The following is a 27,896-nucleotide window of genomic DNA, read 5'->3' on the forward strand; positions in this document are numbered from 1 at the left end:
TCGCCAAGCTCTTCCTGCTGTGTGACGACTGACAAGTGTAGTGCATTTAAGTACCAAATCAAAATTTAAAATTTGCAGTCCATCTCTTAATGGACTATTTTCATGTTTCAGCCAGACAGCCCACCTGCTATTTTAAATGCCATGGGAATGGTGTGTACTCTGTGTTTACTCTACCTGTTACGGTGTGTCCTTGCCAGTTTGTTTTCTTTCTGTTGACTGAACGTCAGTTATTTTCTATGGATTGTGCCTCATTGGAAAAAAAAATGGCTGGTAAAAGTGATAGAATCACACTTTTCCCTCCCTTGACAATTACTGTCAAGGTGCCCCTCAGCAAGGCAGTGACGCTCCAGCTGCTCTAGTGCAGCAGCTTCGTGGACGTCAGCAGAACATGGCAGTTATACTGGGTAGTTTACAGTAAGGCTGCAACTAATGGTTATTTTTACGTCGATTAATCTGTTGATTATTTTCTCAGTTAAGTGATTAGTTGTTTGGTCCATAACATATCAGAAAATTATGAAAAATGCCGAAAATGTAAGTGTAATACATTTAAGAAGCTGGAATCAGAGAATTTTGCATGGTGATGCATTGGTTAGCATTGTTGCCTCACAGCAAGAGGGTTCCTAGTTCGATCCCAGGGTTGAGGGATCAATTGCTGGCGTGGGAGATCCCTCCTGTGTTCTCCACGTGTCAGCGTGGGTTTTCCCTGGGTACTCCGGCTTCCTCCCACTGTCCAAAGACATGCAGGTTAATTGGTGACTCTAAATTGGTCGTAGGTGTGAATGTGAGCATGAATGGTTGTCTGTCTCGTACCCGGCCTCTTGCCCAATGTCAGCTGGGATAGGTTCCAGCTCCCCCGCGACCCTAAACAGGATAATGCTATGTAAAATGAATGAATAAATCAATGAATGGACATATTGATTATCAATGTAGTTGGTGATTCATTTTGCAGTTGACAACTTATTTATTATGAAATTGTTGCAGTTCTAGAAGTCGCCATGATGTCTTTGCTTGCATGAATTCCAAGAAAGCAATATTTATTATTTAATGTATTTCTGTGGCCTCTTCGTATCTCCTCTGAATGGCCTCCTGAGCCACAGTTTTTAGCCAGACAGAGTCGGGGAGGAAAAGTATCCTGAGTGGTCTATTTTGAGGACAATGTGAAGAAATAGCCCCCTGCAGCATCCATAGAAGGCTTTTCAGGTTTCCTGGGAAAAAAAAAAAAAAAAGTAATCCAGTAATACTGCGCCAGAGCCTTGCAAAAGGGTAGAAAATGCAATGTACTGACTGGGTGATTTTCATCACCTTACATCAACTGTGTGTTGAAAAAATCAACTTGTCTCTCTGATTCATGATCACTTTGCCAGGATGCAGGAAGTGAAAAGGAGCAGAGACGCCGAACCTTTAAACTCAACCTTCTGTGCACTCGTAACACTTTGAGGATGTGTAGCAGTTTGAGGCTGCAGTGTGTGGCAGGCTGAAACTAGAGAGGCATACACTGCCTTAGTACATGAATTATTAGTGTGCACTGTCAAACAGATGTGAACCAATAATCACTGTTCGCACTCATACATAGGTACGTGTTGCTAAGCAACCACTTTGATTAGCTTCTGTTGAAAACACATTTGACAAGAATGACTGTAAATAGCAGAAAAAATCCTCACAGAGGAGGTGCATTTACTTATATAAGCAAGCTTGGTTCACAGCCAGTCACTAATTAATGAAATCAAATCAGTGATTTCTTTCTAGAGCAATACACTTGGATCTAAAGCTAATATTTACATGCTGATAACACTACTGTAATACCTTAATGAGATATAAATCACTATCCAAAATGTCCAGTAGCAGCAGTGGCCAGCATCTGCTCACTATTCAACTCCATTCTTCCCTGGTGCAGAGACAGAGAGAGGGAATCAGTATCAGCCATCCCTCTGGCAAAGTGCCACAGGCTTTTTGCCAAGTGCAACAGACCTGCTGTCTACTGAGACGCTCCACGTCTAACTTGATCATATCGCCATTTCATACAGTCTCACCCCTCACTGGACACAGTGCCTTGAGGACAGTATATTATCGAGACAATATATATTGTCTGGTATCCTGTGATCTACAATTTTCTGCTCTTCGCTTGTCTCCATCTTTTCCTCTCTAAAATGATCTTGACAAGACACTTCTTTCTTTCCTCTCCTCTGCTCTGTTATCAACCATCTCCACTTCCCTCCTCACTAAGTTCCCTCAACAATCTCACTTTTACACTGTACCCTACACCAGTGCTTTGTTTTTGAATATGGTGTAAATACATGGCATGTTAATTAGCAGGGGTGAGACACTGTACTGCATTGCAGCCCCAGTTTGTGTTTCAGGCCGATGGGAAAGGCGTAGTTTCACGTGATAATGTTTCCTAATGCCTCTCTAATCTCCAAACCCAGCATGCTGAGTTTTCATAATGCTCTGTAATGGCCCCACTTGTCTTCTTTCAGGCTTTAACCCGGCAGGTGGTGCTGTTTCATTCACACATGCTGCACGTCCTCGCTCACAAACATTCAAACCATAAACAGTGTAGCACACAGCAGCTCTCCAGGCCAAGCCGCTCCCCCCTTTATGAACCACCACTGACACCCCCAGCCTGGCCACCAGTCAGGATGATCTTGTAGGGTCTGGAAATCAGCCACAGAGCTCAAAGTGACCTTCATTATCAGACAGACAGCAATGAGACAGCATTAGGACAGCAGTCTCATCTCTGTATTTTATGACTCTGTTAATATTGAGAGTGCTCTTCAATAGAGGCTCGATAAGGGACACAGTGATGGAACAAGAGGCAGAAGGGACATCGACAATTAAGGTGCGCTACATAATATACTGCTGTGGCTTCTGGACAGAGACAGAGGGTGAGCATTTTTATGAGGAGACCGTGTGGTGTTGTGTGCTGTGGTCTCTGTAGAGGCTTCATTCACACTGATGTTCCCTTCAGAGCTGAGTCATGCAAAGCTCCATTGACTCCTGACTCTGATCCATTTAGGCTGCAAGGGGCTTACAGCCGTCACATATTCTGCTCGGGTCTATTCTATTCTTTCCATCTGGCTAATGCTATTCTGCTCTTCTATGCTTTTTCCTTGTGGTATTCTATTGCAGTGGTTCTCAACCTTTTTTGTGATGTAACCCCACACATCTGTCAGCTGAGCTCATACGGCCCTTCACTTACATCACCACTCGACATTTTCCAAATCCGTTTTTTTTTTTTTTTTTTTAAATAGAATAGACCGGTTGTTACATAGCACTATTAATTATATTAGTAATATTGAAACATTTTTTTAAAGCCCCACTCCAGCCAGTGTGACTCTGTTTTTTGTTTTGTTTGTCATTTTGTGGTTAATTGTTGGACGCAATCTATTTCCATGACAACCGAAGCGCCGTTTTAGCATCCATGCCAGAGCGATAGCATGGAATTATTATGCCTAATAAAGGACATGTAATGGAGTAACGCAGTTTTAAAAAAGTATCTGTTACAGTTATTGAGAAAGAGTATGTCGTTAAATTACAGTTGCTAATCAGAATGTCAGGGATTATAAAAAAGCTTTCAGTCAGAAACACTTTAGTCAAAGAAAACTTTTTTTGTCCATTTGCAGTATTATATTTGGCAGTATGGCTCTGTTCTGGAGCTGGGGTGGAGGCGGGTTCCAAAGTGGCTTGCAGAGGAAGCAGCAACAGTCGGCAGGCCAGAGCAGTTTAAATAGGACGCCCTGAATGAGATTTGCCAATTGGTTGCATAGAAAGGAATCATGTGATCTATCAGCTGACTCCCTTCCATCAATCAGCTACTCCATCAGTTGATTGGGCTGTTTGAGATCAGCTGATGTAGCTGGGATGTGAGCTGAGCTTGACATCGCGTCCTGCCTGAACTAACGCTATGCTCAATTAGTGTAAGTTTTTAACTGACAGTTGGGAATGTGGGAAATTAGTTTGTTTGCTACTTTCCGTAACGCCAACAACAAGTTAATGAAATGCCAAATTTTAAATTGGTATTTCCTGTCAATTTAAAATCCTATTTGATATGGAAGTTAGCCATACTATAAATGAGCTACTTTGTATCAAACAGGGCTTTCATGTAGAGGTTTTGGTCACGCTGTCAGCATTTGTTTTACCAGTACATTACTACCTAGCGCTTGCGTAGGATCTTTATCCCTTACATAGCCTACTCTAGTCTGTCGATGTTTATTTAGCTATTTTACACAATCTCAGTGAAGAAGTTTCACAGTGCTGTCCTGGGTCCAAAAACTGAAAGAACAATCCCACACAATCCCCAAACAAAAGCTCACGGTCTTGTTTTGCCCATGGCTCACACAACCCGGCACTGTATGTGCTCTGCAGGTGTAGCCAGAAAAGAAAGGCGCATCCACACCCCGAACGGTCTGCATCCATCATGTCTGCACTGTAGCCAAAATGCAAGATAAGTTGACAAACTAGCTCACAACAACTTCATCAGTTTTGTCACTCCAACACAAAGAGGCAGCTTGGAGGATGATGTATGACCTTCAGCTTCTACTATTTTCATATGTTATCTTCCTGCTTTAGCAACAACCTGCTTTTTTTTCAGCTTTGAGCTCTTTGTTCAGGCTTTGTCTGTTTTCACCCTCAGTGTGGCTGACAACAGCATGACTCTGTGGAAAACAGAATGGCTCGAGGGATGGCAGTGTTATTCTTTGGGTCAGTTGGTCTGTTACTTTGGTCCTGACTGAAACATCTCAACAATTACTGGGTGGATATCCATGGTGATCACTGGAATTAATGAAGTTGATGATTTTGGTTTTAATTGAAATATCTTAACAACAATCGAATGCATTTGGAAAAGACATTCATAATCCCCAAAAGATGAATTTTAACAATTTTAATGATCCCCAGACTCTTCATTTTGTGCCAGCAATTTGACCAATACTTTGCTTTATGGCTGCAATTGCAAACCTAATAACACTCCCATCAGCCTCAGCTGCACTTTGCATAGGTAATGAATTGGTTATTTTGACAATAGATATACAAAGGATCAACCGTAATCTAATTTTTCAAACTATTTGTGGTTATTTTGCTCTCAAACACAAAAATGTGGATTTTTTTTTTTTTTTTAGTTGCCATTCATTTCTTTTTTGCCTGGGTCCCGACGTTGGAAACTGCTCACTCAACTAAGATGACTGATTTGTTTGGCATCATGACAGGAAACAGAGGTTTCTTGTTTAAAACAAAAATGATCCAGTGATTGCCACGGTGGTGCTAAAGATAAGCCAATCAGTACCATGGGCCAGACTAAAGCCATTCTTAAACTGTTGTCATGTGTTGTTAAGCAGTGCACCAGAGCCAATGAGGAGTAATGACAACAACACTGAGCGCTATAGACAAGATAGACACTGCTATTGAGGCTGTTCTAATCGACGTGGTTCTCAATATCGCCAGACATAATAGTTTGTTTTTACTTTTAAAACCCTAACAAAACAGGTATGTTGGCATGGCTATGCATCAGTGTGGACTCAAAATGACGTTAGATTCAGGCAGATACGTGGGTCTCTAGTGATTGGTTAAGGAAACTCAAACTCCCCTCCCCCACAGGTATCGGTGGATGCAGTGTTACAATGAAAATGGACCTGGAGTGGAATGAGTTCACAATTCTCACAAATATCAGGCATTTTTTTCTATTTCATTCTGTTCTTTGCCCTCAGTGTGCTGACAGTAAGCGGTAGTATTTAATGCATTGTGAATGCAGTGCCTAGTGCTCACTGTAGCAGTGCCTTGGTTCCAGTTATTGACTCCTGTTTTCTCCAGCAGACTTCCCTTCAGTCTCTGAGTCTCTGTGGACTGCAGAGCTAAATGACAAATTGCTCCTTCACACATCCCCTTATGCACAACTACACAGGCTGCTCAGCAACTGCTTCAAGTACCACCGGCCACAGCCCTCCTGCACAAATCATGAATTCTGTTTTAAAGCATTTCCTTTCTTCTGGTCTGCACGGGGGTTCAAAATTGTCTTTTTCTCTCTTAGCCTTTGTCTCTCTTTCTGTCCTTTCACTCCAATGCCACATTAATTTCAGTGTTTGAATGCCAACACTGCCTCAGATAAATGTGCTGATATCAGTGTCAATATCTTGGAAGAAAGTGGAACAATGTACTGCAAATAAAAATGAGATATAATCAAAATGGTTAACAGACTTATCCAGCTAACTTAATTTTCCACAGAAGAGAAGCAGAGCCTGAGTAAAGGACTTCACATACACAACCTTTTGTATTGATCTTACGCTACATTAAAACCCATTCATCTGTTTCCCCCACCTTCTGCCCAATATTGTCCAAGAGATCATTGAATCTCACTGCCTGTTCGTGCCCCGGGCAGTTTTGTGGGTTGATCAATACTTCCCCCCTTTTGCTTCTGCTTGATCTCGTCTCTATGCTGTACTGATCAATCATCTGGTCTCTGCATGGGATTTCATGTACATGTAAGGTTCTGGTCGTCACTAGAAATACCTGTTGTACAGATCATAATCCCTGTCCTTCATTCCAAGCGTTTAAAGGTTCTGAATTTGGACTAGTCTCTGTTAGATTTTTTGATAGAATTACACTGCAAAGGCTACCTGAGTCAAACAATTTGTCCAACGCTGAACTGGATCTTGTTAGATTGATCAGTGCCCTCCCCACATCCCCACAACCTTGCATGAGTCACACAAATTCAAGCTGTGCTCTGTTCATTTTCCAGTTGTGATTTCCACCTGGGCCACTGGCTATATGAGTCACTACACACACACAAATCAATAGAGTTTAATCCAGTGGCTGTCACCTGCCCGCTAACAGCCAAGGACAATATTTCACACAACCACCTACACACAAATTCGCACAAGCACAGATGCCCTTTCAGAATTGTTGACAGTGAAGCTCGGTGAAGCTGCAGCAGGGATTATGACTGACAAAAAGAGATTTGTGAATGTGACTGATGCAGCGTGTCCTAGAGCCTTCTCTGGTCTGCACACTGTTCATTCTCCTTTATGAAACCTTGCTAACATTGCAGTTAATAACACTGACATGCTGAGTTTTGACCATGCCTCGCCTTCACTCCTCCCTTCTCCATCCCTTAATGTCTCTCAGCCAGAAGCCAGAAGGAGAGACCCCACCCCTTGCCCACCCTCCCCTGCTGCTAGCTTGCACCAGCATGGCAGACAGTCGACAGCCAGAAGATGGTGCCCCCCAGTGGGACCCATCAGGGGGGCAGGAGCCTACAGGCACCCATGGAGCCAATGGCTACTCTTCCTCCGCCTACAGGACCTGCCAGCCTGGTGGGGCGCACATGGCCACAGGCCCCTACTCGGCCAGGGAGAATGGATTCAATGGAGAGCTAACTGGAGCCCCTGCTATAACTGCAGGTAAGACATATTTATAGTATTCAGATTTTTATGTCTTACATCTCCTTAGAGGCTCATCTGGCATCTGTTTACATTTATGGATAGCTCAAAGAAGAGGATGTGATAGAGTCAGCAGCATTGTAATCACTGAAGAACAAGCTGGTTGTGTTGGGGGAAAAGAGATTTACTATATGTTGTATAAAGATCCTGTGAAAGCACATTTGGGCCAGGAAGGAGAAGTAAAACAGATGTGGCCCCACTTAAAGGTCAGAATTTTAGAAGTCTTGTCATTTTGACAGACCAAGTCAGTATCATGGGATATTTTACACTTTTACTTGTGAGTCAGCAGAACAGCGGATTTATACTTGTGTGTCAGCTCTATGCAGAGCCTACGCCATAGCCTACATATGTGGTCTACTCCGTTGTGAGCATTTATACTTTTGCAGTGGTGTGTCTGTGTCACTCTGCAGTTACACCTACAAACCACTAGTCTGCGATGGGGTTTCTGTGGAGTGCTGAAAAATTTGATTGATTCAAAACACACCCAAAACACACAACAAACATGGCTTAAAAGCGACAATTTCAAACACAGGTACACAAATTGGCTTCACTAACTAACTAACTCACAGCATTCACAGACAAAGCACTTGTCCTTTGCTGTACACATGTTCCCCAACAAATACAACATGCTAATGTTTTTAGCACAAGCCTAAGGTATTTTACATTGTATGAATTAGCTGAGCTGCTAGCTGACTTTTCCTCTGCTCATATGAAGCCAGGGACAACAGCAACATTTAACAAAGGTCACATTATAAAATGCAGCTCCATCACAATTCACAAGGTTCACCGACAAAACAGCTGTCTTATACTGAACAATATAGCAATGAGCGGAGCATTCCTCTACTATGAAGCCAGGATAAATAACAAAGTATAATCCCGGAAGGATAAATCGCACAAGACTTGAAATGCTGTTTTATGGAGGCTTTATTGTCCTCACAATAAATTGTTTCCTAAGTGTGAAATAATAGTAAATACCCTAAGCTTTGTTTCCACTGAGGGAAATGATTTCATCTTACAAAAATACACAGGAGGTCTGCGTTGCCGCAACATGTAGTGACATTTCTGGGGAGGTACACTTCAGGTTAAAGCGTAGGTCAACACACAGAGCCTACGCCAGGCACAATGTCGATGGGACGCAGATGTTTAAGGACCCAAACTTGGGATGTTGTGGTTTGTGGTTGCTGCCCTTTAACCCAAAACCATAAAGGCACCCCTAGAGAGTCAAGTGTGACTTAAAGGGACAGTTCATCCCAAAAATCTGAAATATAATTTTCCTTTTATCTGTAGTGCTATTAATCAATTTTGATTGTTTTGGTGTGAATTATAAATTTATAGTGTTACCATGGGGCTCACAACAGGTAAAACATGCTTATCTAAAAGACAACTGGAAGCCAGTGGATCAACAGAATCATGGAGAATGGGAAACATATCAGTAATGTTTGTCAGTTGTAAAGGATGTAAAGGGGGCCTTTTTTAATTGAGAGGCAAGCACAAGACACAGTTCAGCCACTGTTTAACTTCTGGTGAGTTCATTTATTGTTGTTCATTTTGTGTCCAGAGGTGCTGGCACAATAACAACACAGAAAAGCAGTTTGTGTAGAAGAACTATAGTTGGTCTCAGTTGTGGCAAACCAGATCAGCTCGTCTTGTCTTTGAAAGCAGTGCTCACAGTTTGATAATGGAGAGGAGAGACCATAACAGAGTATGAGCATTTCCAGTACTCAAGTGTGTGTGGTTTGGGCTTGTGTAAGTGTGGTTATGTGCGTGCACACTGAAGTATGCTTGTGTGTGTGTGTTATCCTTCAATGAATTGTAGGGTTTGTGTGTGTGTTGAAGTGTGCGAGTGCATGTGTAAGCTTTGTCTATGGCTTATGACAGTGTGTGTGTGTTGTTACGTGATGTGTTTATATGTGTATATGAATCTGTGCATGTGTGTCCTGTCTCTTCTAGTGCGTGGGTTTGCAGCACTGAGTCCTCACTAGAATCACATACTGTTATTAACAGTGCTATAATTAACACATAAAATCCGTCTCTCTACTCCCCACCCCCCCAACCCCACCCTCACTTACACCCTGGAGACAAGAACAATAATGTACCAATGGTGTAGCCATGGAAACGGCTCCCCTACAATTTACTTTGCCAGGGCTTTTGTTCTTTTCGCCTTTAGCTTGCCAATGACAAGACCATTTAGTATGCGATGACAAGAGCCCAATTAACCTCCCATCTCCCCATTTTTAGGGTAACTAACTGACACCACCTTTGAAGGCTGATAACATTGTTTTTAAGCATCACTGCTCGTTGCCCTTTGACCATTTTTATGCCCTCAATGCCCATCTTTAGTTATGTATCATTCAGTCTTGAAAATTCTCTATTTCTTGTGTTTCAAGTACATGGGCCAGACGTGGCAGTCAAAGAGGCCAGGATCTGGCAGTGTGTAGTTCCTAGAGCACCTCCTCTTAAAGTATCATTGGTTGAGCAGGTCAATCAGAGGTCAGTAGGTATAAAACAAAAAAAACCTCCACAATAAGGATGTGAGTCTCCTCCTTCCTGTGGTCAGACTTTGGGACAATCTCAGTATGCAGGGTATTACTGACGCTATGAGACTTCTCAAACTTCACCAAGTTGTCCAACCACGCATAGATCGTACCCATCATGGCGTCCATGTCAAGAGCGGTGATGACATCGTACTGCTTAAAGGCAACGTTACCAACTTTAATCTGATCTTGGGGCTTTAAGAAGTCATCCTGCTGTACCACACAACAGTTGGGCAGGTTCTTGATCAGTTGGTTGGTGAAGGTGGTTTTCCCTTCATTGGTTACGTCGCTGATGCCGATGATGTACCTCATTATTTCGGATGGTCAAAGGTCTTCAAAAAAAAAGTCACAAAGAAGTTAAAACATCAGTAAAAGGGGAATTAATGTTTTTTTTTTCAACCTGGGCCCTATTTTCCGGTCTACTTTTGTCTAAATGAGTGATAGGATGTTCAGTATTCGACATTTCTCCAGTACGAAGCTAGGGCTGACCTGCCTGCAGCCCATGAGCGCGCGCTATGTTAAATAATGGGGCACCCACACAACGTCAAACAACGTCAAGTGCATTTTTTTCACACAGATAAGCTCGGATTGTAAGTATAATTATCCGACAACATAACGGAAAGGAGAAATGAATGTCAGTGTTTACCTTTAGCTGGAGTCGGACATGTTCCTCTGCCTGTTGCAATTTTAGTATATGTTCTACCAAAGTAACACTGCTCCCTCTCTGTCCTCGTCCGCTCTTCAATTTCAGTGAGCTCTGCATATGTCCGTGTACTCCGTGTTCAAATAAATACAGTCCATCCAGATCCAGTTGGTCAAAATCGGGTCAAAATTTGGACATGTTCGTTGTGGCAAGTCAAAACAGAGAGTGAAAGTCTGGCTCTGAAATCTCACATCTCGCGAGATTTGAGTTGTTGCAGGAAGTTACCACTGGAATGACCTTACAAACGCGAGGAGTTACTCTGTTTGGAGTAGTCATGGCTGGATTTTTACCCGATTTTGCCCAACTGGATCTGGATGAGCCATTTGAATTTGATGACCTCCCGTATTTATTTGAACACGGAGTAGACGGACGTACATGCACGCAGAGCTCATTGAAACTGAAGAGCGGATGAGGAGAGGGAGGGAGCAGCAGCAGGCAGAGGAACATGTCTGAATCCAGCTAAAGGAAAACACAGACGTTCATTTCTCCTTTCCGTTATGTTGTCAGATAATTATACTAATAATCCAAATCTATCTGTGTGGAAAAAAATGCACTTTTAGTGGCTGTATTTTGACATTGTTTGACGCTGTCTGAGTGCCCTTTTATTTGATGTAGCGCGCACAGGCAGGACAGCTCTAGCTTAGTACTGGAGAAATGTCAAATATTGAACATCCTATCACTCATTTAGACAAAAGTAGATAGATAGGTTGAAAAAAACATTAGTTCCCCTTTAACTGGTTCATGACAAGAAACTATGAAACAAAAACCACTATTCAGAGATTAGCCGACTATTATGAAAAATATAGCTTGATATTTTTTTTTTGTCTAGTTTCTATTTTTTTGGATTGTACATAATAACCATTTATTTTTGTAACAGTTATATAGACAGTGTTGAAAAACATCATTGTCCAGTACTTTTAGACATGTACCTTCCTTAATAATGTCTTTTTATGCCTTTGCACAGGTGACAGCCATGGCTGGAGTTATTATGTTTTGGGTTGTCCATCTGTCCATCCATGCCATTCTTGTAAACCCAGTATCTCAATAATGCCTTGAGGGAATATCTTTCGCGTGGCGCAAACTGTCCACATGAACTCAACACTGAACTGATAAGATTTTGGTGATCAAAGGTCAGAGGTCACTATGACCTCACATCCATTCCATTCTCATGAATGCAATATCTCAGGAACAACTGCAGGGAGTTTCATTACATTTGGCACAAACGTCCACTTGGACTGAAAACAATAAACTGATGCGACTTTGGTGGTCGAAAGTTGACTTCACTGTGACATCAGAATGTTCTGCAAAAACAGATTTCTGGGCATGGTTCAACACCATAACTCAGGAACAGAAGGGGAGACATTTGGTCTGATATTCAATTGGTGACACTGATCTTGGGTGCTCATCTTGAAACTGTGGTGACTGCATAGATCTTCTGCGCTGCAGGGTTGACGATGTGTGTGAAGCATGCTGGTTTAGAATTTGTAGCTTCTTTGCATCATCCATATTTGAAACATTGTCTGCTGTCAGGGCTTCATAAGAATCTGAACAGACATGAAATGTAAATTGCAACTTGACTGGTTGGCAGAGGCATAGTAGAACTGCGAGGCGGTGATTCTAGTTTGTCTGTTGGTGTACTGTCACCACAAATGGGTCAACAGGTTTCCCAGTAAACATAATGTGTGGGTAGACACTCGTAGCTTACCTGTCTGTCTGTCAACAGTTATTTCTTTTGAGTACACTGGCTTTGTTGACAAAGAAGAGAAACAAAACAAATCATACAACAATCTATCCTTAATATTATTTTACTGTATATTTTATGTTTTTTAGTGTTTTTAATGTTTTATATAATTAACTCTTATATCCTGTGGTATACTGTGGTATTGTTTTGTAAAATGGACTTTCAGTTCAACTCACATTTCAGTGTTTTCTTGTTATCAGGCTTGTCATATTGGGTCAAGATGTGTCTGATGAATTAAAGTTACTTTTTTTTGGGCCTATAATTTTTTTAACCATAATCAACTATTTTTCCCCAATTAATTTCAAGTAGGACAAGATCAACAACTCTGCAGCATGTAATCTGGTCAACTTCCTTTTTAAATAGAGTTTTAATAGATTTTTTAAGTAGTTTAAACAATACACAAACAGTGACATAGGAGTAACAGGACAGAAAAAAGGAAAAAGATGATGAGGAAAACAAAATAATAAAAAATAAATAAGTAATAATAATAGTAGTAGTAATAATAATGGTAATAATGATAAGAAATGATAAGGTAAAGGATAACACGCTGCCAGCCAGAGGAAAAACAGTACAATTATACACCAGTTTGTACTATGTCCAAAGGAATGTTGAGGCAGAAAGATGGCATTCATGGGGTAAAGATCATGGGTGGTCAGGAAAGGTCCAATGGAGACCTAGTGTCCTGGCAGATCACAGCACAGTGTACAGTCCGGTGCAAAGAAGCAGTCCAGTGTGGTTGGTCAGCTTTACTCCTCACCCTTTTAATATGTTCAATAAAGAGTCCCCAGATTTTTAGAAGACTTGTTGAGAGAGTTCAACAGATGTAGAGAAGAAACCATGTCATGTAGCCATTTTGAAAAACAAGGGGGGGGAAGCAGATTTCCTTTCTCAAAAAATAACCAAATCTGGTCAGTTCTTGTCAATGAAATCAAGCAAGTTTTGTCTTAAACACGTATACCTGCTAATTATTTGGCCCTCCCCTTGTTAAAGATGACACAATTGTGTCACATTGCTTCAACATTGCTATCTGATAAATACGAGAGGCTACCATTCAGGCCAACATAATTAGCAACTGCCAAGGCCTCATGTGTTCCTCTGGGTCATTATTAGCACGTATCAAAGATATGAGAGCTGTAAACAGCCTCCCTCCAACTTCAAAGTAATGGCTTGAAAGTGATGTCAACAAGAACACAGCACTTGTCTCTCTGAGAGTGGAAAGCCAATGATCTACTGTTAAGTTTCAGCCCAGCATTAAGAGCTGTGCTTTCACTCCCATCTCATGGCCCTCATCAGCGAATACAGCAGACTTACATATGATAGAAATTCTTTCTATGCTCTATCTGTCTGATTTTTTTTTTTGTACCAGCCTGCATCAAATCATGATTATGAGATCAAGTGAGGTGGAACACCAACAAATATCTCCACTCTCAGAGGAAGGTAAGTGGAGTATAATTTTAAAACAATAGCTAATAACGATGCTCTGCAGTATAAAATGAATGAGTTCCAAATGAAAGTTGCCTTACACATGAAGACAAGCTCACCCTCTCCTCTAGCTTTTACAGACAGTAATCCGCATTAATGATAATGATCAGTGTATGTTTTCTAATCATCTGCATAGAAAATGACGTATCACATCAGCAGCTGTGCAACCAAAGCTGTGTTTGTCTGCAGAGTGTCTTGTCAGCATACATTAGCATCGCTCTGGAGCAGAGCAGGGCGGGAGTAAGTGGGGCAGGATGGGTGACAGAAGGGCTGATGCTGGCACTCACACAGCCTTCTCTCTCTGTGAAAAGCTCTTCAGACACAACAAGAACTACTGAAGCACAAAATTGCCCTCTTGACTTTCCTTTGAGACAAAGTTGAAAAAGTCAGTCAGCCATGCTGGAAGTGGTCAAGAGAAAGATGGAGAGAGGCAGACAGAAAGACACAGTGTGAGTTAATAAAAAAGAAAGGATGCAAAAGGGTGTCGAGTTTATTCTGGAGAGTGGTTGGCTTGCATAAATCGAGGAAGTGTTATATTAGGGATATTGCATTGATGTCTATGTCATTGAGCTGACGCAAGTAACTGGGCATACTGTCAAGAAGCCCAGACAAGATTTTCTGTTGTTAAAGTCCCTCCATCTCATCAGCCTGAATCAGTATGTTTTGGCTGCAGCAGAGAGGAGATTTGACCAAATGAAGCTCTGGTGGGAAGTATGGACACAAACAAAAAGGGACAAATCCAAAGTTTGAGGATGTCTGAGTCACGACTTGGCCTCAGAGGGCTTTACACTCTGTAATATGTGGTACACTCCGTTCTGTTTGGATAAGGAAATACTTATAAAAAGAAACAAATGAAGAAACCCCAGTAAGAGCAACAGAGTAGGGATTCAGTGGCATGGAGACAGTGGTTAGCTAGCTAGCAAGCTAGCTATACTGTAGCATATAGCATACTCACTGGGAATTTTGAGGGCTGCAACAATTTCTGTCCTGTTTTTTAAGCTAACAGTGTTACAGAGAGTGACTCTACAAGATCCCCAGTCTTTGAAAAATCTTATTCTGTAACTAAAAACTCTCTGACTCATGGCACACTGTCTCTAGAGGTGAAAGGGTGTCAGACTTTAGTCTTTTAGAAGTATTTTCAAAGTAGTGTATAACAGACATTAATCACTTAGAATACATCATCACACTCTACTTAACACCAACAATGAAACATTATGATGAAGCATGCTTTATCAGAGATGCATCAATACATATTTCACATATGATAACTTAGGATACTGTATGGACTATTTAAACATACTATGAGTCCTTACTACAGTTGATTGTGGAGGTGTGCATAGGTGAGTATAGGTATTCATAATGCATCATTAGCCCCATCAGTCAGTCTCTAGTTTATAACTAGTCAAGAACATTAGCATTGTGTGTTTTTATGAGTGCAGTCATACAGCATTATAAATACATTATAATTCACATTCATAATTATAGATCATAGAGAGCGTAACCCAATATGATTATAATTTGATTCAATTCAGGGGCCTGTGATCAATATGAGATGATATTATATGCCCATTTAACACAAGTGATTACAGACAAAGTTGCCATCCCTTTCTTTCCCCTTTCAGCCACAAAAGATAAAAACAACACATAAATAATGTAAATAAGTGTGACTGCTAAAATGCATTTAAGCTTACTTTAAGTTGACTCCACTAACACTCAGAAAACAGTATATGAGATAAGTTAGCTTTCAGGAAGAAACCGAAACATCATCTTGCTCCTGAAACGTCAGGGCTATCTGGCTTGAAGCCCTGAAGGCAAACGTTTCCCAACAGCCATTAAATGTAACACCAGCATAATTTAACAAAATCATTGAATTAGGCTCAATAACTGTCAAGGTTCACTGATAAATCACATGTTTTTTGATAGTCACCATTGTTAGCATAAGCTCTTTTACACTGTATAAATTAGCCTAGCGGCTTGCCGAGATTTCCTCTACTCATAGCTTAACAAATGACATGTGCTGTTTAAGTTTTTTTCTTACTTACTGTTGGTTGAAGTCACCACATCTCTAAACAAAACAGCATGGTTGAATTTCAGCCTGCATGCACGTTTTTTCAGCTGAACGTTGTCGAAACAGAACAGCTAATGTTGCTGCAAGAAGTGATGCCAGGCCAGGAAGGTATATTTTGTTTTATTTCATAATGATTTAAGTTTACATATGGCATGTGCTTTGTCTGTTCATCCATACTTTCCCTAAATAAAATGATCCTTATTATCTTTTTGGTAGCTTGCCATGATCTACCTGCTGCTGTTTAATGATGACAAAGAAGTTCAGAATAAAGGCATATCCCAGAGATGATGATATGCATCAGTGTTTTCACTTAACATCAATGATAATGGATTCTAATCATTGAAATGATACATGGATCCAGACTGATCGATTGTTGGACCCTTAATATATAGAGATGACTGAAGTAGAAATGGAAAATTGCACTATGAAGAAACACAAAGATGACATAGTTAAATTGATTAAAAACAAACAAAAAAAACCCAACAGTTTCAATTAAATACAAAGAGTAGTAAGTTTTGTAAACTTAGTCACTGCCAAGGAATATTTGATCATAAAGAAATGTTTGGTGATAATGTAGTTGACCTGAGAAACATCAGTACCCTTCGCATTTAGCATGGTTTATGATGATAAGCTCCTGCTTGTCTGTAAGATGAGATGTCGACCTTGTTGATGCTCCTGAGTGACACACACACTTTTTGTCTGACTCGTGTCTGGTGACGTGATGATGCGAGGCTCTGAATGATGTGGGACAGACACTGCATGAGGCTGAAATAATTAAAGACTTCTCTGATATCAGATTTGTGTAATAATTCAAATACTTTGAATATTCAAGGAGAACAGCTGAGGCTCATCAAGTTATTTTCTTAATCATCAAAATGACAAGAGTGTAAGTTTTATCACGAGTCATGTCTGAGAAAGTGGCCACAAGAATGGGGCGGAGGAAGCCGTTTTTGAGTAAAGCAGACACACAGGCATCGATTATGTGATCAGTTACAGCTTTTAATTAGAGAGACTGGCCAGCGGTTCCAGCCTCATCTTTCAGTCCCACCATAAAAGATTTTATATGAGACTAACAGCCTTAAAACTAAAAAAATGTTCTCTTTTCTAAAAAAAAAGCTTTGGGAATCTGCTACAGACAGTAGAGTTGAAAGTACTTGATTAGTCGTATCGGGGCATTGTTCCTTCAGCAGAAACAATACAAGTGAAATTTGTGTTTAAACCTTGTAGTCAAGCGGAACAATACTCACTCTGTCACAGTAAGGTTTTCATGAGTGATGATGCATCTGTTTCTTTTGCCATCTCTGTTTCTGAAATCTATTGAGAAATCCTTCTTCTTAGTGGAGGCGGAGTGTGTACAACCACTATTTCATAACCAGATGTCTGACCTTGAAACAGTGAAAGCTGGCTGTCAGACTGAAGATCATCACAGGTCAATGTGCTGCTGCAGGGGAGTTAATTCATCTGAGCCTTGCAAAGATGGGTGCTATGGCCAACTTGATAGCACTGTACAATGACAGCTTTGTTGTTTCCATCTTGCAGATCTCTTAATTGTGAGAAGTAATTAATATTGAAAGAAAATGAATGCATGCACCTTTTTTCTTTAAAATTAAATGACCAGTATTAATGTTGTCCTGTCAAGTGACATCCTGCGGTCATGTTCTTTTGTCCCATCTTTTTGATTTATTGTATTTTCACTGATCAGAAATCAGTAATGATATACATTGTTGTCCTCTTTGTGGTTTAATGTGATTGTCTTTGAAATACAGTAATGTAAAATGTTGAGACATTTTTAGTAGGCAAAAATCTCTTTTAATTCACTCTGATTATAACAAGAATCAGGAAAATATTGGTTGCGATGTTCGGCCACGTCACAGCCACCATTTCCTTTATACTGGAGGCTGCAGACAGAGTGGCTGAATCGACTACGGCATGTTGCTGGCATCTGAATTACATTGGGACCCAAATCAGTGGCCCACCAGTCTGTTGCTATGGCAACCGCTGGCTTTACACACTTTGGGTGCCGGCTGGTGTCGTACCAAACAGCACTCCTGCTCTCTCCGTGCCCTCTCAGTCCCGCTGTGTGTGTAAATGTGTGTGTGTGTGCATCTTCCTGGCCGTGTGTTGCATTGACTCGGGGCTTCCAGTCGTAGTCTCAGCTCAGAGAGGGAGCGTTCTCAGCCTCAGTCTGCCTGTCACACAGGTAAAACATGCTTTTGCTTCATTAGGAGAGTGTGTCTACGTCTGTTATTGTTGATTATGGATGTAGATATGCAGGTATGATGCAGCATTTTCTGTATATTCGAGCAGCTCTTTGTGTACATGTATGTGGGCTATTTTCATGTCGAGGCTCCTATGTCATTTGACATCACTCTGTCAGAGAAATGCTGAGACAACCAGACCAGGCTTTCATCACTGCCAGCTAGCTTTGAGGATGTGACAAGGTCATTTTTTACAGTGCTATGGCTTTGTGAACGTGCATTTCTGTGAATCTATTCATCCATAATGCGTCAATGAACCCTGTGCCCTCACTGTTGCTTTTAAATGTGTGTCTGGAAGTGAGACTGCATTTTTTCGTTTTTATCCAATGGAGTAGTTCAGCTAGGATTTTATGTATTTAATTTATGTTTTAGTCTTTTAAACATTACTTGTCAGTTTTAAACTTGAATAAATGTATATTATCACAACAGACTAATTTTTGAGGAAGATTATCTGGCCAATGTTGCATTTCTTCAGTGTCACCAACCATCAAAAAACTAACCATGGAAACAAGTGTGATTCAAGTGGAAATAATATTAAAATTCCAAACACATTGCTCACAATCCTAACTGGATATGGGAGTCAGACAGTCTGACACCTCAAGAAAACAAAGAGAAAATGCCCTTTTTACAACACGATGAGTCAGAATTACTTATAGACTAGCCACATTTTTTTGTCTCTCACCAAAATCCATCTTGAGTCTTAAAATGTATAAAAAAAAATACAAAGATCCATTTTGAGTCATATATGTCTCTCTTTTGTATTGAGTCAAAGAATATGAAAGGAATCTCCAGAAGGTAAAAGTAATTTCAACAACAAACCCTAGAGCATGTGCACATACAGCACAACTCCTCCTGAAATGGCATCAGCCCATTTCCTCCCATTTCCCATTTTCTGTTTTTATAAGTGTGCACTGGGTAGCAGGACCTTGTTCACCACCGCCTATATTGAACCTCCTTACCTGCAACTGGTCAGCAGTGTCATGCGATTTGTTTCAACTGCATAATGTAGCTTTGCTTCCACTACTGTAAAACTTCAATTAAAAGCCTAGTCCCAATTAAACGGCCAGTCCCTTTTACTAGCCTGGCGTGGCTACACATTTTGACAAATAAAGGCCTGTCTCAGTTAGAACCCTGGTCTGGTTGCCAAGCAGTTAATTTTTATAGAAGTTCTACGGATGTATAAAACCAGGTATATTCATATTCCTTTAGTGTGTAAGGGTCCGCTGATGTTAATATTGTTTTAACAGGATGAAGTGGTGTTGAGTTGGTATGTCGGGTGCTGTAAAAACGTTTATCAAAACGCTCTCTCTCTGTTGCCTTGTCTATCCAAACTTAGATTAAATGAATGATTTGTAATTGATATGTTGTTTTTATAAGTAACATTCATACTGGTTTAAATAAAAAATGTGATTGTATTTCCTGTCTTTGCTGAGCAACAGTTTTGCGTGAAAGGAATTAAAGGCCTGTCCCCACAGACGCTTGTCCCAAATATAAGCCTGTTGACTTCGGTTATTTAAGCAAATAATAGCCCGGGCTACTAATTGAAGTTTTATGGTATTCTCTTCAAGTTTTATATTAGCTTCTGTATGTTTTTCATCTTGCTTTGAGGCTTGCCATGGACACTATTGCATGAATACACCTAGAGAATACTGGGATTTTTGTCCATTCATTTTTTTTTAAAAAACAGTCATTTCTAGGTTTTAGGACTATGTCTAAACCATGAAAAGAACTTGAAACTGATCCCATGGATGGCAGAAAAGCACATTTTGTCCTCAGCCACATGCACTCTGTTTGGAGGTGTCGTCTGACTCACAAAATGGATCTATTAACACAAATCTGCAGGGTTATTTGACCCCAGGTCTGAGCTTTAGGGGCTGTTTTTAGTTATTTGATGTCACAGCCAATGATTGCATTTGATGTTTTTGCCTTTCAGCTCTATTTTCCAGTACTGGAAGAAAGGGTTTTTGCCTGGAAGCAGTGAATAAGGTTGTACACGTACATTGTACTTTGCTATTGAAAATGGGAAATGGTTGCTTTGAGTTAGTGAGTGGGCCGTGTTAAGTGTTCCCGGAAGAAGTGCGTGTGTGCGTGTGTGTAATTGCATGTGTGTATGGCTGCCAGCTTGTTTGTGTTGATGTGTGGGCGATGTTAGATAGAGAAAGGTCCTGAAACAGCAGCGGTAAAAGCATCACTGCCACCCAATCCCACATAATCACTGTTAATATGCAAATGAAGGCTGGTTTGATTAGAACTCTGCAGCGCCCCCCTTCAATCAAACTAATGCAGGCATACAGATGTAAGATGAAATTATAGTTTAGTAAATTGTCCCTGTTTGGCATTCGATTTGGGCCAAAACTGATGCAAAAGATTTGTACATGAAAACACATGCATAAATCACTGTCACAGATTTAGCTCCTACTTTAAATTCACTCACTCTTTTCTCTTGGTAGGTATCAGCTTGAGCCTTCACCTACTGTACTGTCCTCATTTATCTCCCGCTGCGTCAGACAGCCAGACAGTGTTGACAGATTCTTCCTGAGTGTTGACACCAGTATTGTCATGAAGAGTGCAAATCTCATATTCCGTCAATTTCCTTGTAAAAGACTGAATTCACTAGTGAATCTCATGAATGTCTGCGAGCCGAAACTGCATTTCACTGTCACCTTGAACAGATAAAAGAGGGAGACGGAGAGTTGTATCTGCAGTCCTGCTGTTCACAGTCCGCCGCAACAGTCACTCAACCAGCTGAAAATATTCACCAGCATCAAACATCCCCACTCTCTCTCACACTAACTTCCATGGTTCAATTCGGGCCGGGGACCTTTGTGGCATGTCGTAGCCTCTGTCTCTCTGTGCACTCTCTGTCTCCACATGCCGAACAAAATCTCGAGAAAAAATGCTGATACAGTTGGATTCAGCCCAGAGTGGATGGTTTCAGTATGAAATAAAGTGTATAAATCTTGTTTGGAGGTAGCTATATAATCCCGGTTTCATTTTTGGTCTGCACTTGTAAAGGGATGCTGGGTTTCCATAGCGACACCCACAGCCTTCACTAGCAGCTCTAGCTTCCCTGCAGTTATGGTAACAATTTCAGCTCCCTCCCAGTGGGTTTCATCACAGGTTTTGATGACATGATTCAAAAATACAATGAAATGAAATGGCTGAAAGAAAGAGGGGGAGTATTTTATGTGTTTAACATTGATACATATCCCATTAAAGTGAACTTAGCATCATGCTGTCCTTATTAACATCCTGCTTCTTATTACTCTCACTTAGTTATTTCACAGATTGAAACCTGGCAGCTGCCCAGTACAACCACAGTGCCCTGATGTACTGGAGCAGCTGGGGATTTACTGCATTTTTCTTTCCAGCCAGTCCTTAGATTAAGTAATTCTTTCAACGTTAAAACTGAGGACATTTTGTCTGAATGACCTTGTGTGTGTCTGTGTGTTTGTTTTCAGAGCAAGTGTCAGCGCGGATTGTGCAGGAAGTGACGGCAGAGGCAGTGGCGGTACTGAAGGGAGAGCAGGAGACTCAGAGGCTGCCATCAGGTAAGCCACACCCACACTTGTACAAGTGCTGTGCTCCTTCTTTCATCCAGTGCCTATCCCAGCTTGCCACTAGCAGGGTACATGCTGGCTAGGTCACCAGTCATCAGTACACCTAACCTGCACAGGTGGGAGGAAACCGTAACACCAATACATTTGTCTATTTAAAGGTGCAGTGTGTAGAAGAGGGATCTATTGGCAGTAATGGACGCATGTATTATCACCTAAAACTAAGAAGTGTTACGTTTTTCTTAGCTTAGAATGAGCCTTTTATATCCACATAGGGAGCAGGGTCCTCTTTTGTGAAATCTGCCATGTTGCACCACCATGTTTCGACTCTAGCCCAGAGGAACAAATCAAACACTGGTCCTATAAAAGCTCGTTCATGTATTTATATTACCTGGAAGCCACCGTTGGTTGTCTACATGCTTGGAAAGGAAAGGGTGAGGGGAGAAGTTGCAAATCTGCAAGACGCCACTAAATCCTGCACACTGCACCTTTAAATTATTGATTGTCCCCTGAATGTTAAATCAAGACACTAATCAAACTACAGGATGTGACAAAATATTGCACACACACACACACACACACACACACACACACATAGACAAGCCAGGCCTGTCATTCAAAACCTTTTTTTTTTCCTTTCAAATTATGGTGAGAGATGATAACTCTCTGTTGCAGACAGTGTTACAACAGGGTGTCCAGTAGAGCAGTGCAGCAGCAAAATTGCAGAGGATTGCCAACTTAAAAAGACCACCGTATCTCAAATAGTGCATAAAAGACATGTTGCGGGGAGGAGAGTATCAGGTCTGAGTGTGGCAGTTATCTCCCTGAGCTAATTCATGTGCTTTGCTGTATTTGCTCACCTCAGCGAAAGGAGACTTGGGCTGTTTTGTGAGGGAATGGGAATAGGAAAGGAAAACACTTCACATAGGTTTATTAAAAAAAAGCAAATGGCAGAATTAAAGTGGAACTCCACCGATTTCACACATCAAAGTATGTTTACAGGTGCTGTAGAGTGCTACTGCATATGTGAGAAAAAAGTAAAGCCTTTTATGGTGTGATTATTGCCTCAAGTGGTGTCACTAAGGTCAGCATTCTCTGGGGCTGAAGACTGTCAGAGGCTTGAAAATAAAAACAAATCTGGGAATGTGGAGTTGCTGCACTTGGCTACTGACGTAACACACCCGCAACTTTGACTACTAACTATTGGTGGCCAAGTAGCATCGTGGGTAGGGGTTTAATTCACAATAGTCACAGTTTGGTTCGGTACGACACATTGGTGTCACAGTATGGTATGGTTTTGAAACAGCACATAAGTATCATCAAGCATTGTTTATTCAGGGAAAATTGACTGAGCATTAAACTCTTTACAGCAATGCCCTGAGGTAACATTCAGTTGGCTAGAAGGATACAAATATATGATTGCAATAAAGTGATGAAAAAAGTCCATAAAAACAAATTAGTGGCAGCAATCTCTATCAGAAATTATAAACAGCAATAAATTTAAAAAAAAAAAAAAAAAAAAAAAAAACGGTAAAAAGATGAAAAAGTTAAATAATTAAGAATGTAGTAAAGGACAGAAACTATTTTTTTCCATCTTATTTTGTTTTATTTTTATTTTATTTTATTTTATTTTATTTTCAATTTTAATGTATTTTATTCTATTCTGTTCTATTTTAGTTTATTTTAGTTTATTTCAATTTAGTTTAGTTTTTTATACAAAGCAGGAATTACAGTCTGGTTTAAAATACATTAAGCATGTTCTTAAACCCCATATTTCCTACTACAATTAGATATGGCTGACTTACTGCTGTGGGGAGAACCTTAGCTTGAAGCTTGTGTTGCTCCTTGTTTTTGTCTCAATCCACTGATTGACATGCTGGGCTGATATAAGTTGATGTGCCTGAAGTATTCCCACTGATGTAAAATACTGTTGTGTAGTAGATTTGATAAACCATTGGTTTTTTTATCCACCACTCCCTTGCCATCGCCCTCATGATTCCAAGTGAAACCAAAGTGGCTCGCCAGGCCTGTAGGTTATTGGAGGATCCTCTATCCCTGGTCTAGTAATGGCGTTACAGGCATTTCTAACCATCTTGCAACGAGCTAGCTTAGCGCAGCGTGCCTCCCAGCATTCAACAAATCATTTGGTTTGTAAAGCATACTGAACCGAAAGGCTCGTACCTAAGAGTTCAAAACAAATACTTGTATTGTTACACCCCTAATTGTGAGTAATGTATGCTTGATAACAATGGAGAGCTTGTGGATTAAAAAATATAGATATAGAAAAAAGATATCTCCGATTCTGCTGCATCAGTTGTTGTTTTTTTTTTTTTTTCTTAACTGTCCACTGGGAGTCCGACAATTCAAGTCACTGGTAGCTGATAGCCAGCATGACAGAGTTGCAGAGGCTGAGTTCAGGGGTGGACCGGCCATCTGGAGGTTCTGGAGAATCACAGAATGGCCGGTACTCCAGGACAGCCGGCGGCCGCCACGCAGTCATAATCTACTGTTCCACGTCCAGTCTGCTAGGTGGCAGCCTTTAAATTGGATGCCAGCTGGCCCATAGATATCTATGAGCCGGCCGGCCGCCAATCAAATTGAAGAAGAAGGAAGCGCATACCGTATGCGCACCGGTTGTTGTGGGCTGGGCCGAGTCAAAGTCCAGGGCTGTTTTTTAGTCCCAGTCCGCCCCTGGCTGAGTTGTCATCATTTATCTTCAGCTTGATGATTGTACTGTTTCTTCAGTGCTGGTCTAGCACTTACCTGTATAGCTATTGATTATATACAATTGAACAGCCACGGATGCTCAGAGTCCTTTACAATATGTGATTTATATAACTATATTGTATCTTCTTCTTCCTCCGTCTCTCTTTATAGTTGAAGACACCACAAATTTGCCTCCCTCTCCTCCCCCCTCACCTGCTGCAGAGCACTTTGGTCCTCTGGAACAAGGTAGGCCAAGAACGCGATAAGTGTTTTTATGAGAGTATGTCCCTAATGGAGGAGATTGTGGTTTCCTTCTTTTCCATGACTGAAGCCCTGGAGTTCTGTGGTCGCAACCTCATTAGGGTACTGATGTTGGTTGGCTCCGGGGCTACTCTTTAATCCCCCCACCCCCTCTCAGGACATGCCCCACCTACAGGGGACAAACCACACATTGGTACCCTTTCAAGAAACATGTACATACCAGAGTTACTAAAAGCAGGAACATGTTCTCCATTTTTCACACATCCATTTCTTCTTAAATCCTGCTTCCTCCTCATCGTACACGTGGAACAGATACGACATGTATCTTCTTCTTCATCACCATTTATCTCTAAAAGAAAGAAGCGCTCACATGCATGAACAACTCGTTATAAGTGCACTCTTTTGTTATCATCCTCTTCTTCCATTTCCCTTTCTAACATCCACACCTCGCTGTCTTCCCACACACTAATTTGACAGCCAATTTAGGTAACCTTCCAACTTCCTGTTGTTTGTGATTGGTTGAGTTATGTCTTTTGTTTTGCATGTCTGATCATGGTGTTTTTGTGATTGTTCTCTGTCAGTCTTTTTTGTACAGTGTTTTATTTTTTGATTTATTTGTGTATGTGGCTATGGCTACAGGTAAGAGTTTTAGCTCTATAAACATTACTTGAAGACATTGCTGCCCTCAAGCTATAGCCAAAGACCAAAGCAAAAGCCTCAGATGAACCTTAGTAACAAAAGTAAGGTGTAAAAATGAACCAAAATAATAAAGCCTCCATGAACTATATAAATGCAGTGCAGGTGAACTGGATTATCTTGGTAAGCTAGTTAGTTTCAAACCAGGCATGCTAGCATATAGCTAAGCAATGTTTATAAATGGCTGAAAATACCTTTTACCTTAATTTAGGAGGTGCTATGCTTCAACTTTATAACAGAATTTGTTCTTCCCATTAGCATTTTGATACGTTTTGATTCTTTTTCTTTGACTTCGAATTGTAGTTTAAGCAACGCAGTGAGATTTTGGTGCAGCTGCCTGCAAGAAATGGTTGTACAGTGTAACTAAATCTTCAGTCTGCTTCATGCTTGGCCTGTGTCTTCATGTCTGCTCTGTTTGCAGTCTGGCTGGAATGTAATGAGAGAGTCTGTAGGCGGGTCAGCCATGCACCAAATACAGATGGTCAGTTGTGGCAACGTTGTGTTTTCGTTTACAGAGCCAGAAGTCAGGACTGACATGTATAGTATGAGTTTCCTACGGAAGGCGACAGTTTGGTGTGTTCTTGACCAAATAGAGTGCTAAACAGGTTTAGCTGTTTGGGGTGTTGGTCATGATACAAAACCAGAAGGTACTGACAGACTAAGTCATCCCATGGACTTAAAGATGATGTTCTTTTAGATTAGATTTTTTAACCTACACAGGGGTTTACCCTTTGTTGTAAAATAGGGATTAGATGGTGTCTTTGATTGGATCCTCAGGTTTGTCCAAGTACAGAGGTTTGCTTGTGTAGTGGCAACACACGTTGCTGATGGTGTTTCTACGATGCTACTGTATCAGTATTATAATTGTTGTTGTAAGTGTTTGTGTTGTATGTCTTTTATTTAGGTTAAATCAATTATACGTGACGCAGTTCATATTATCTTCTTCGAATGATGCCAAACGAGTGTGTGTACTAATTTTGTTTGTTCCAGAGTATGGCTGGCCCCCAAAGCTTTGTCACCTTTGAGTTGCTTGTCACTGTCTCCTTGTCAGTGTCCTGTGTGTTGTGTTTCTCTTGCTCTCAATCAAGTTTTGTCTCCTTCTTGCATTCCCCTTTCTGGTGACTCTCTCTATTTTTTGTTGCCTATTTTAAATTTGTCTTTTTTGTTTTTGTTGTGGTCATTTTTTTACTCCTCAAGCTCCCTTTTCCCTGCAAAAAAAATGTCCATCTTAAGAAGTAATGTAAGGATTTATCTAGCAAATAAGATGTCGATTTTGTATCATTTCAATATATAATTAACATTTAAAGACCAAAGCTGGCCCCAGTTTAAGTCATAATTGAGTATGACCCCTTGTTTAAACAAGTATTGTCTCATAGATATGAATTCCAATTAAAGACCTAAGCCAAAAATAGAAAGATACATTTCCAAGTAAAGTCACTACGTTTCCACGAAACAACATTTTACTTCTATTAATTCTGTCTATCAACAGATGGCAAAAGGCTGAAACACCCTTAAAGCTGGAGTAGGCAGTTTTATATTGGCATCATTTGGCAAATATTCCATAATAATTTTTGAGCAAAAGTAATTAATGTAGTCAGAAAGAAAACTAGAGTTCTGCACCTCCTGTGCTCCTCTGTGTTCAGGCTTTAGAAAATCCAGGCAAAGATGGGAGACTTTGGTGAATCAAAAGTCATTTCAGAGAGAAACAACATTGCTGTTTGCTGCTCTACAAATACAGGGGCGTGTGCACATCCCCTCAGTGAAAGCCTGATTCAATAGTGGAGAATCCTGCAGAGAAAACATCACAGTTTTTACATAGAGCTGTCCTACAGAGAACTCAGCATGCTAATGTCAGTGCGCTTAACAGGGAGGTACAATTGTGAGTCATCCGCATAACAGTGAGAAGAGACACCATGTTGATGGATGACATCACCCAAGGGGAATGTGTATAATGAGAACAAAATTGGACCAAGGATTGACCCTTGAGGCACACCGTGTTTGATATGGGAAATGGATGACATGTTAACAGAGACACAAAACTTCCTGTTTGACAAGAGTGCGGGGAACCAGTTTTAGGCAGTGCCAGATACACCCACCCAGTGCCTTAGTCTGTCTAAGAGAATGCCATGATAAATTGTGTCAAAGGCTGCACTTAAGTCCAGCAGCACAAGAACTGAGCACATGCCTGTGTCAGCATTCATTAAAAGGTCATTAGTGACTTTGAGGAGGGCTGTCTCAGTGCTGTGATACTGATGAAAACCAGATTGAAACTTTTCAAATATACTGTTGTTTTCCACAGCATCAAGAAGCTGCTTTGAAACTTTTTTTTCTAGAATCTTAAAAATAAAAGGCAGTTTAGAGATGGACGGTAATTTCCTAAGAGGATTGGATCCAGCCCAGGTTTTTAAAGGACTGGTTGGACACAAACAGTTTTAAAGTAATCTGGGACAGAACTAGTAGACA

General features: G+C 40.8%; 1 protein-coding gene and 1 pseudogene across 10 annotated transcripts in view; one reads left to right on the forward strand and one right to left on the reverse strand.

Annotated features, from left to right (window-relative positions):
* Positions 1 to 27,896, forward strand: part of map2 (microtubule-associated protein 2) — a 134,680-nt gene that overhangs the window by 67,764 nt on the left and 39,020 nt on the right. For 9 of the 10 annotated variants that reach the window (XM_049593794.1, XM_049593796.1, XM_049593797.1 and 6 more), the window contains 3 exons: positions 7,114 to 7,388; positions 21,675 to 21,764; positions 24,648 to 24,722. In XM_049593794.1, coding sequence (XP_049449751.1) covers positions 7,178 to 7,388; positions 21,675 to 21,764; positions 24,648 to 24,722 — 376 coding nt within the window. In that variant the 5' untranslated portion in view covers positions 7,114 to 7,177. Of the gene's footprint in view, positions 1 to 7,113; positions 7,389 to 18,087; positions 18,156 to 21,674; positions 21,765 to 24,647; positions 24,723 to 27,896 lie in introns of those variants that run through there. The other variant, XM_049593802.1, reaches the window with a different exon arrangement.
* On the reverse strand, positions 9,651 to 10,666 carry LOC125899470 (nicotinamide riboside kinase 2-like; annotated as a pseudogene).

This window comes from Epinephelus fuscoguttatus, linkage group LG13 (assembly GCF_011397635.1).
Source record: "Epinephelus fuscoguttatus linkage group LG13, E.fuscoguttatus.final_Chr_v1".
In the NCBI taxonomy this organism is placed as follows: domain Eukaryota; kingdom Metazoa; phylum Chordata; class Actinopteri; order Perciformes; family Serranidae; genus Epinephelus; species Epinephelus fuscoguttatus.